General features: G+C 43.1%; 1 protein-coding gene across 1 annotated transcript; it reads left to right on the forward strand.

Moving 5' to 3' along the window:
* The first annotated feature begins 7 nt into the window (after positions 1-7).
* LOC125528067 (pre-mRNA-processing factor 19) lies at positions 8-8,774 on the forward strand. The gene is made up of 18 exons (XM_048692583.1): positions 8-115; positions 230-315; positions 395-466; positions 650-712; positions 1,198-1,284; positions 2,777-2,918; positions 3,002-3,120; positions 4,356-4,472; positions 4,694-4,789; positions 4,885-4,944; positions 5,900-5,974; positions 6,967-7,071; positions 7,150-7,266; positions 7,448-7,525; positions 7,603-7,699; positions 7,942-7,993; positions 8,166-8,236; positions 8,327-8,774. The coding sequence occupies exons 1-18, from the start codon at positions 103-105 to the stop codon at positions 8,458-8,460; spliced, it is 1,584 nt and encodes a 527-aa protein (XP_048548540.1). The 5' UTR covers positions 8-102; the 3' UTR covers positions 8,461-8,774.
* Positions 8,775-11,969: the final 3,195 nt, after the last annotated feature.

Below are 11,969 nucleotides of genomic sequence, written 5' to 3' on the forward strand. Positions count from 1 at the left end.
ACCCGTCGCCGGCGCGCCGCCACTGCCACCGCCAGCGAGATTGCGACCTGAGAGGTCCCGCGTCCTCGTGCTGTTCCCGGCTCTACCTTCGCCGCGGCCACCATGATCTGTGCAAGTAAGCTCCTTTGCCTCAGTCCCCCATCCTTTATTTTCTTCAAAACCCTAGCTACCCGATCCGTCTTCCCGTGCGCTAATTCGTCTTCCGTTGCCTCTACGTTTGGACCTGAAGTCTCCGGCGAGGTGCCGGATGAGCCGGTGGTATCAAAGAGGTCGGGGCTCCTCTTTGAGCGGCGGCTCATCGAGCGCTACATTGAGGTCGGTAATACGTCTTAGATCTCGCCTCTCATTTCTTTATCCTGTTTGCGCTAAGATTGCGTGGGTTGCTGTGGCACAGGACCATGGAAAGTGTCCAGTTACGAAGGAGGAACTCTCCATGGACGACATCGTGCTGGTGAAGACCAACAAGGTGAAGCCTATCTGGAATGCTAACAAATTTTCGAAATTGCATGCTTCCGTAGATTATCTATGCCATATCCTCCTATGTGGCGGCACTAAACTAAGTAGCTAAAAGTAACTTGCCACATCACCCCTCAAATATTCAGGGATTCAATCTTCGAAAACCCCCACTGATGAGCTCTATTGTTCACAGGTCGTGAGGCCCAGGCCTCTGCAGGCTGCAAGCATTCCCGGACTCCTTGGAATCTTTCAAAACGTAAGTGGAATTCTGAATATCTAAATTGATTCTGAACTGTTGATAATCATTGTTGTCTTGTTAGTTTACTATATAATTATAGGTCAACCACCCACAGTGAATTCGTAGTGTGCTTCTAACGTCAACGATAAACAGTTCCGGGCTTCCTGCAAGCTGCAACACCGTGGAGCTGTTTAAGTGTATTCTTTAGCATCTACAGAGATGTAACTTACACTAAGCTAAAGCTAGAAAAATTGCCTGCTCGTCAGTTATATTAATGTGGAATCAGGAACTCTGCTATATATTTGTTGATCCACCCTTTTTTTTTACGTTTTCATATTTGTCATAGAGTCAGAATGATCACATTTAATAACTGCTCAAATATATGAATGATAATCCTAAAATTCTGTTGATAACATTTCCCTTGATGGTGAAGTCTGCACTATGGTACTATTTCCCTGACCCCTGCAATACTCTCATGAACTAGTTTTTCTCTGATTTTGCAGGAGTGGGATGCTCTTATGCTTTCTAATTTTGCTTTGGAGCAGCAGCTTCACACAGCAAGACAAGAACTTAGTCATGCGTTATACCAGGTCTTTGTTTGACCAATGCAATTATTTCTTCTCAATTCATGCAAAAAATATTAAGGAAATTTCCGTGCAAGTCAAATAGTAAGGACGCGGTTATTTTCTTCTTAGAAATCTCAGTCCGTGTTAATTCATAGCAAATGGACCATCAATTTTCGCGGGCCGAGGTCCCGCTGGAAGAATCTGAGCTTCCTGTAGGTCCGTAGTTAGGCTGCTGTGGATTGTTTTTGAACATTTGAGTGACTCCACTTGTTTTACAAATTGGCTGGTGATAGATGCACTAGAATGTCGAATCATTCATTGTTGGAGCCCTGCTTTCTTCGCTCTTATTATATAATTGTGACTCAGAATTGTTCATACTGGAATTGTAGCTTAACTTGAGTTATGCACAAACTGAACATGATTTTAGAGGGTGTTGTTTCAAACCAATGCTTTAATTACTGATGTAGACTCAATTATTTTGAAAGTTTTGATGCGATGAGTTTGTTTTGTTGTGGGCCTTCAAATGAAGTTGTATTTTGCATTCTTAGAACTGAAAACAAGCTAACAATTATTTACAGCTGGTCTTTTATGCTTGTAGTTGTGCTTATGTGGGTAGAAATGGTTGACCGCTTATGTGGGTAGCACTAGCACATCTGAACATCTTATATGACGAAGTGGTAAAATGTTATTGGCCTTTATGTGCTGACCTGTCTAACTTCACAAGTAACCAGTTATTGCCAAATTTTGCCCTCTCTTTAGTCAACTAGTCATCATGATTATCTGTACTGTAATATGACCTTGGGATCTGTCTGCTCTAACCATTATACCCTCTCTTCTCTTGTGCACCAGTAGTCAAATTGATCTGCACTCTTCAATTTATGTTTTCTTAACTTGAATAAATATTAAAACATTCATACTCCACCCATCCCTAAATAGATTTTATTCTAGGATTTGGATAATAATAAAGTGTACATATAGTACCATATTAGTCTCGCCCAGCCCCTCATTACTCCATTTATTGCTCTTGGGATAATGTATGTTCCTCTAGTTTGGATTAATAAATGAACTGCTAACAGCCGAAAGGAGAGGTATGCAAATAGAAAACGGTGCAAATAAATCTCGAATTGTAGAATGGCATGCACTATTTAGGGGGTTCAAGGCATGGTACTTGCAATTTGGGTTTGTTGCACCAATTATACTGTAGGGGGTTCCCTTACAGTCTTTCTGTCAAAAAAACGGAAATTGGAAGGTGGAATGGCATGTATTCAATATATTGTGTAAAGCCATTCTAGTTTTTTTTAGCATAAATCTTTTTTATGAAACTGTGTATTGAGGTTGTCTGGGTTGCCAAGTTTGATCTACACAAACTTTATTAAGCCAAGCTATTTTTTTCAATGCTTGATTTAATCTAGCAGACTTTTATGTTTAGTTACTTGTTCAAACGCAGTTATAGTCTTGCATGAAAGAACATTACCCATCCGCTCTCCGTTTACTAGTTTGTTTTTGCCCCTTCCAGCATGATGCTGCCTGCCGTGTTATAGCCAGATTAAAGAAGGAAAGAGATGAGTCTAGAGCACTTTTGGCTCTAGCTGAGAGACAGATTCCAGCGTCGATGGCGGGAGTTGCACCTGCAGCTGTCGTCTCCAATGGAAAAAGAGGTTCCTACTGCTTGAAGCTGTGCAAGTATATCCTTAGGTATAGTTTTTTTTTATTTCTCATAGTTTAGCTTTGTTGGATACAGCAATGGAGGATGAAATTGGCCCTGATGGGAAGAAGATACGCCCTGGTATCAATCCTGTCATGATCGATGAACTAACAGAGTGTAATACCATGCTTTCTGCCCAGCGTAAGAAACGACAGGTACGCACCCCACTGCATAGCCACAACAGAAATAAGTTTACAACTGTATATTGTGTGTTGGTTGTTTTCAAAACAATTACCTCTCTAAAGAGTTAGCTTGTTCGGTGTTAGCATTATGCAGGGAGTAGCTTTATCTTATCGGGAGTGTAACAGGTGAAAAGGGACCTAAAATTGAAAATCTGAATTTCATTCCTGCCCTTAAGATCAGTGGCGAAGCCATGGTCCCCCACCCAAGGTTGATAAAATTATACACCTTTCAAATTTTCATGGAAAACAGCAAAACGTCCTATTTGCCCCCCTCCCCCCTCCCCAAAAGAAAGTCCGGAACTCCATGGCATACTTGGCATATAAGCTATCCTGAACCATGCGTCTGATTTTGTTCTAGGGTTTGGATATGATGAACAGGAAGAGCACATACGCGCTATTGAGATCTGACACCTCGTCTTGGCATATTTTTCATCATTTCTAATATGAAAACCTTTGTATTGCTCATTCCCTCTGGCAACAAAAGTTCGTTCTGAACAAAGTGATTTTTTGTGCCCCAGTTTGAATGTGAAGAATTGCGGAACATTTTGGATCTGAAACAACAAAGTTACTTGCTTCAGACACAACGAATCAGGAAACTGATTGGTAATCAAGATCATTATTTCATCATTTGGATCCAAACAAAGCTTCCAGATAAAATGTAAGAGAATATTAGATAAACGGAGGTGCTGCGGCAGCATTGGCTCTGGCGGGGAGCAAAGCCGCCTTAGGAGTGCACATGTAGGTGTCAGTCACAAGGAGGTGGCACTGGGTAGAGGAGCCCCCCGCCGAATCGAGGGGAGAAGTGTGCCAGGGCCACCTTGTGGTGGAGGACCTTCAGAGAAGGGTTTTGGCATCCACATCCGATAGTGATAGTGATTCTGATTCAGGAGGATTTGAGGAGGATGTTGGCATCAACATCAGACAGCCTGATTGTGAGAGGAAGATGGAGGAAGAGAAAAAGTGTGTGTGTGAGAGAGAGGGCAGGGAAGTGAGGAATAGAGGAGACTGGGGGTTCTTTTAAGAAAGGGTGAGGGTGTGTGTGGAAGATCTGCCTGTTGAAATGCAATTGATTGGTGTGGCTTGGTATTTTCTGAAAGATGTGGGTTTGCACATAATATGTTCCCTTATCATGTATGAATGCACTTTTGTACAACTAGTTATGACTTTGTTGGTGAAATGAGTCAGCAATCCTATCTGTCTTCTCTCAGGTACCACCAAGTTTGGCATCAATTGATGAACTGGAGAGATATACTCAGATCTCTAGCCATCCACTCCACAAGACAAACAAGCCGGGCATTTTGTCTATGGATATCCATCCGTCAAAGGTTAGATTATGATTTGGCTATATGTTCATCATGTTGGGTTAAACTGTATATAAGGTTACACGTTAATTGAAGTACACACCATCATATTAATACATTTACTTGTGTCGGGCAATATGATGCATTATGTTGAGCAGGACTTCACAAATGTCGATTTGTTCGTTTACTTTGATGTCAAAGTGATTGAGTTATTCATTTACTGGATTCTTAATCTGGATTAACAGGACATAGTTGCAACTGGGGGTATTGATACGAATGCAGTGCTATTTGATAGGACATCTGGTCAAATCCTTTGTACACTTGCTGGTCACTCCAAGAAGGTCTTTCCCCCAAGTGCTTCTGATGCATCCTTAATTTACTATTTTTAATATATTTGTTGGAGTTAAATTGTAACATGTGAACTTTCTGATGACAGATAACCACTTTGAAATTTGTTCCACGGGATGAGCTTGTGGTAACTGGATCAGCAGATAAGGTATGCCACTTTCTGATGCGTCTAATTACTCACAAATATGGTTAAAACAATCAGATGCTGATTTTATTGGTTTCTCGACTCTGTCATGTTGTAATTATGGGGCTTGTGGCAGTTAAATGCTTGGACACATTTAATTTGTGTATGAGATAGACAATGGCCTCCCTTCTTAATATCTATCCTGACCAGCATGGATTGCTTATTTGCACCTTGTGTTTGCTCATGTTCAGAGGCAACAAAGTAGGTAAAAATTTGCCAATACCACCAGGTTTCCAGTTCTAGTGCCAGTAAATTCATAGTTGTACATGTTCATGTTCTGATATATACTGCAAGAATGATCCAACTCAATCTAAGACTGAGCTGGGCATGACACTTTGGCTTCGATTTAGGCCAACTGAACCGACTTCATACCTGACTGCTGGGCATGGCTCTTAATCCAAAACAGCTAAGCAGTTTTTAGTCAGCTATTTGGACCCAACCAACACCCATCTAAACAGACTTGTTCAAATATGTAAAAACCCTATTACCGCGCTAACTCGACCACCTCTACCTGGTGAGATCAATTGCATTACTGCCATACTTGTAATCATAATTTGAGAGGTCATCTATCTAGAAATAATTTATATAATGCTTTACCTCATGCCAGAAACCTTCTGTTAGCATATAGGTGTAGCTGCCTGCTTATGCTGGTCAGTAAACTACTAAGTCGTGTAATATTTCATACATGCTCGCTTGTAGATAGCAAGTTGAAAAGTTGCTATGGTCTTTATGAACTTGCTGATGTTACTCCTGCAGCCCTGCTATATAAATGGACTGCTTTGCATTTGTTGCACTCATAAGAAACACAGGACCTGATCAGTCTTTTGAGCCCTCTAGCACGAGCCTGAGGGTTTGAATTATATGAGCATATCAATTTTGGTAGTTTAAGTTATTGCTGACCCTTTTGCAAACGCTGCAGACTGTTCGGATTTGGCAAGGGGGTGAGGAGGGAAACTACAGTTGCATCCATACTTTGAAAGATCATACCGCCGAGGTTAGTGTTTACTCTTCAGGTGGATCTTGCTTTTGCTAAGCAGATCACACATGCTTGAGTTTATAATTTCCTGTCTTAAGAATTATGGTTTAAGGATTGCTGATACACTTATTACATTCATATTCATCATTCCATTTTTTGATATTCTATTCTTGGTGTCATATTAGATTCAATAACATTTAGAAAAATTGATAATAGTAGCAAAGGTCTATTTTTCTGTTTTGATTTATTTCTCATGTTGAGGAACAATGGACAATAAAACAACAACAACAACAAAGCCTGTAGTCCAAAACAAGTTGGGGTAGGCTAGAGGTGAAACCCATAAGATCTCGCAACCAACTCATGGCTCTGGCACATGGATAGCAAGCTTCCACGCACCCCTGTCCATAGCTAGCTCTTTGGTGATACTCCAATCCTTCAGGTCTCTCTTAACAGACTCCTCCCATGTCAAATTCGGTCTACCCCGCCCTCTCTTGACATTCTCCGCACGCTTTAGCCGTCCGCTATGCACTGGAGCTTCTGGAGGCCTGCGCTGAATATGCCCAAACCATCTCAGACGATGTTGGACAAGCTTCTCTTCAATTGGTGCTACCCCAACTCTATCTCGTGTATCATCATTCCGGACTCGATCCTTCCTCGTGTGGCCACACATCCATCTCAACAAAAATGGACAATAAAAAAAGAGACAAAAGTTCTACAGTGACATGTTTTGTGATGGCAGTAGCCACACTGTGCTTGAAACAAAAATTCACACATGAGATACCTTTCTTCAAGTTTTCTTGCTCATTGCACCATTAACTGTTGACCTGTTAGTCTCAGTCAATTCATTTTCTGCTGTTACATGTAAAATGCCCCTTTTTTGCGGGCCATTGTTAATAATATTTTCTTTTGTTCTTATCATTTTGGACTCATATTTTAAAATGTCCCTGATGGTGAACAAAATATGTTTTTTAACTCATCCTTTCTTTCTTTATTTTTAAAAAAAATCTCAGGTCGAAGCTGTTACTGTGCATGCGACTCAGAAGTACTTTGTGACCGCGGCCAAGGATAATACTTGGTGCTTCTATGATATTTCAACTGGGTCTTGCCTCTCACAGGTCCACTCACATAGACTACAATCATCATTGTGTGCACTTGCATACATGTGTATTCAATGCTAAGATATTTTTTATTAGGTTGGCGAGGCTTCAGGACAAGAGGGATATACATCTGCGTCTTTCCACCCAGATGGTCTTATCCTTGGAACAGGAACTACTGAAGCTGTTGTCAAAATTTGGGACGTGAAAACTCAGGTTGGTACTGCAATTGTTTTCAGGAATTATTTCAGATGGTCATGCATATGTCGGTGCTTGAAATATGCCACCCCCGTCCCAAAATATAAAATGTTTTTGCAGTTCAAATTTGAACTGCAAAAACATCTTATATTTTGGGACGGAGGTAGTATTTCCTAATGAACATTTTTTTTGTCTGTAGTCCAATGTTGCAAAGTTTGAGGGGCATGCTGGACCTGTCACTGCTATGTCCTTCTCTGAAAATGGTTACTTCCTGGCGGTATGTTTGTTACCATAAAACAATGTGCACAGTGTTGATGTCTTTGTTATTCTGATATTTTCACCACCCCCTTGCAGACTGCTGCTCTTGATGGTGTCAAGCTTTGGGATCTAAGGAAATTGAGAAATTTTAGGACTTTCTCGCCATATGATTCGGATACGCCGACAAATTCTGGTAAGGAACTTTGTACGTCACTTCTGTGCTCTATACAGTAGTAAACTTTAGAGCATATAAGTTGTGAATACTGCTATATGCATGGCTACAGCTAGTATGTCACTCCTTAGATTCATCACAATTCCATGTTGACATGTTATTTACATAGTTATCTTGGATTGTGATAGGCATGTTTTTAGTTTATGGCTATCGGTTCAATTCTATTTCTATTTTAGCTTGATGCCTTCTCTTCTGTTCTGCAGTGGAATTTGATTTTAGCGGTACCTATCTTGCTGTTGCTGGTTCAGATATAAGGTATGCCCTTGATTTCCTGGCATTTTGGCATTGCTTATGGAGGGGAATCTATTGATAGGTCTAGACATGATATATTGACTATCTTGCAAAAAAAAAACATCCATCCGTTTTTCAGTTGTGTGTTATACAATGTAAAACTAAATACTTGCAATTTCCAATCTGTCTTTTGCAGGGTTTACCAAGTAGCCAATGTCAAGACGGAATGGAATCTTATCAAGACCTTGCCAGATTTGTCAGGAACAGGTTTGCACTCCTTCCTGGCCCTGATTAAGTTGGACATGCATGTAGAGTTGAGGTGAAGTAACTTCATTCTTGTGAATTGTGTCTTCACAGGGAAAGTGACCTCTGCAAAGTTTGGCACTGATTCCAAATATATCGCCGTCGGCTCTATGGACCGTAACCTGAGGATATTTGGGCTTCCTGGAGATGATCAAATGGATGATGATGCAAAACCATCGGCAGAGTGAGGAAATGCAGTGTGCCTGGTTTTACTTGTTTGATGCTCCCTGCGCTCTCTTTTGGCAGTGGATGGATGGGTTGCGTATGAGGAAAAGCAGGGTCCTCGGGGAGCAATGGCGTGGGCGTCCGCCGATGTAAACAGACAGCGACATTATTGTATTGTAGGCTTCACTATTTTCTAATGAGGATATAATTTGTTTTGAAGAGGAATACAATCTCAAAGGGCACGAGCCACGGGCATGCAAGTTTCTTTTACCCGAGGCCGTTATTTGATGAATTAATGAGATTTTAAAGAACATGCATTATGCACTTTCTACTAAAAGATGTTTCTTGTGCCTGAATTTCACAGAACATGACTGACCGATTGGCTTGCGTCTCATACTTTCTCCGTTTCAAAATATAGTGCGCTCACGCTTCCTAAGGTTTAACTTTGATCATAAATTTTACCAAAGAGACCAACTGCGGTGGGAGTAAAAAATATATAATTGAAAAGTTTGTTTGAATACAAATTTATTGGTACAAATTTGGCTCCCGCCTCTATTGGTTTCATTGATTAAATTTACGGAAATTTAACGCCCACACGTGTGGGCGTTGACCATCTCGACCATACGCATCCATTACCGTCCAGTATTATATGCACGAATCATGACACAATCTGACTGATTTTCTGTGCCACGTAGGATAAGGCGTGTGTGTGATGTGTGACATAGTTCGCCCACACATCCGTTTTACCACACGGAGGGGCCGGTGTGTGGGCGTTTAGCAGTTCACCCACACACCAGTTTTCAGTCACGCACAAAGGCTGGTGTGTGGGCATTTGCCATCTCGCCCACACGCCCGTCTCCTCTCCCACACGTAAGCTGCTAGTTGCCATGTGTTTTTGCAGCACACATGGCAACTGCCTCTAGTGTGCTTTATAAGCAGGTGGCAACTCTTTTTTTTACCCGAGTTGCCATGTGTTTTTGCAGGGTACATGGCAACTGCCTAGTGTGCACGTAAGCAGATGGCAACTGTTTTTTACCAAGTTGCCATGTGTTTTTGCATGGTACATGGCAACTGCCCCAACGTGCACGTACATGGCAACTGCCCTAACGTGCACGTAAGCAGATGGCAACTCTTCCTTTTTACATGGCAACTGCCCTAACATGCTTGTGAGCACATGAAAACTCTCTCAACTGCCTAGTGTTAGTATGTGGCAACTCCTAAAGTTATGAAATCATGGCAACTACATTAGATCAGACCATACATGACAACTGCAGTTGAGCAACCATGGCAACTGCAATTGTCCGACATGGCAACCGTAGTTCAGTGACATGGTAACTGCAGATAAACGAACATGGACGAGGGTCTGGACCATGGCAACTGCGAGCGCGCGGTGAGCGTCACGCGTTGCATTCGGGACCAGAAGGGTACGAGGCCTGACATACGGGCGTGTGGGCGTTATCAACTTCGCCCACACGCACGCGTGTGAGAGGGTTCAGGAGGGAAAAAAAGATGTGTGTGGGCATTAGTTGTTTTGCCCACACGTAGATGTGTGGGCTGGTTGCTGTCCATGCCACACGAGGCGTGTGGCACAACTACCCGATACACCACACGTGTGACAGTTATCGGGACCCTAAATTTATGGTCAAAGTTGAAGCGCGGAAATCGAAAACGCACTATATTTTGGGACGGAGAGAGTAGTAATCTTTTACAAGAGCTTAAAGTATGCGCTAACCTTTTATTTTATGTGGCATCATTAACTTTGACTAATCAAACCTGACACAGGGATATGAATTTGTATGGTTAGATATGCTTGCACAGCAATTCATATTGAGATAGGCTTGAACCTTTTTTCCTAAAGAGGAGCTAAACACTTATATTAGGCAAATCACAACCAAACCTTGTTAAATCGCAACAACGGTAGACCGCAGCGTAGACTGAATTGACAATTGTGCCAAGCATGTCGGCAGGGGCATCAGACATGTACCCATCGCTAGAACATTGTTGCTGGTGATCTTACGTGCAACGACTCCAAATGAATGGTTGTCGAAGAAGATAATGCTGTCGTCCTCTATGGCCATGAAGACACATCGACGAGCAAGTCCCAAGACAGCGTCCATGAAGGCCGACATGGATACAGACTCCCAAGCTTCAGTGCTGCAGCAAAGCGTTACCGAGATGGGACTGAAGCTGGAGGAATTTTATTGGATACAACATCATCGTCACTGTCGGAACAACGTCGCCACGACATCGAATCGAACCTAAGAAAACCTGCACACATAATGAAAGACGAAAACCTCCTCCCTTAGCCTCACAAGCTAGAGCGGGAATTGGATGGCGAGGTTGGCGGCTAGTGTTAATCGTGGAGAGGGCCTTCAAAATTCCACATTAGCCATCCATTGGTTGGTGGCTTGTGTCGGGAGCCTCTCCGGGCCGTCCGATTTGCCTGGACGGTTTGGACCCGAGCGATTTGGCTGGACTGTCCATGACGGGTGGACCGCTTCGCGCGCATCCACCCGTCATTGGGTGGCGCCCATCGCCTGGCTTCACGGGCTTGCCCGGACGATGACGGACGGATCTCGGTTGACTTGCCATTGGGTGGAGCCTCTCAAGGGTGATGTGATTCGCCTGATCTGCCCAGACGACTCATACTCGGGCGAGCCGGTTGAAAGGTGCATGACGGGTGGACCGCCCAGCGCGCTCGGGGCAACTGTCATTAGGCGGTTTTAGGCGTCCCGCGTTGCCCTGTGCGCAACGAGCTAGTCGGAGAAATCGTTCGGTCCTGACAGGCGATGTGTGCGTCGTGCATCGTGCACGACAGGCCAGTTGGACACGCATGTCAGTGTCTTTGCTTCTTGTGATGCTTCTCTTGCACGATGGGCAAACTGGGGGGCTGTCAACGCCCTTGGCCCCTTAGGGCTGCTAGAAACTCGAGACGCTGCATGCATATCACGAGTCCAAGAATATTTGTTTCACATGTGATGACCCATGGGCACGAGGTCATGAATGTCTTGATAAATTCCCGACTCACGCTATGGAGGAACTATTGGAAATGATGCATCTCAAAGAAGCTCTTGATCCGCAACATCTCAATGGTTCCAGCTGAGATGAAGGTCATGTGATGTAGGGTGGAACCCTATGGTGCCGATCTTTCACGAATTGGAAGGGGATTCCTCAAGAACATGAAGAACACAGTGAAGAACGAGGAGAAATCACAAGAGGAACACCCAAGAACAAGTGCAAGCACACATCCACCACATCCACTAGACAATTAAACACACTAGATCCACAAGGTACATGAACAACAAAGGGGAAGATACATGGTAAACTTCATCCCAAATCCAAAGGAGATGGGGGCTTGATGGTCTGGATAGATCCTTCCCACAAAGGGGGTCTTGAATCCCTCGGGATCTTCTCACATGTTCACATGGAGGCCTTGAACTCCATGGGAGTGGTCTCTCTCTCTCTCTCAAGAGTAGTGGTAGGAGCAAAGCTCAACTAAGATGAGCTATCACATTTGCTAACCCTAGAAATG

This window comes from Triticum urartu, unplaced genomic scaffold, assembly GCF_003073215.2.
Source record: "Triticum urartu cultivar G1812 unplaced genomic scaffold, Tu2.1 TuUngrouped_contig_4612, whole genome shotgun sequence".
In the NCBI taxonomy this organism is placed as follows: Eukaryota; Viridiplantae; Streptophyta; class Magnoliopsida; order Poales; family Poaceae; genus Triticum; species Triticum urartu.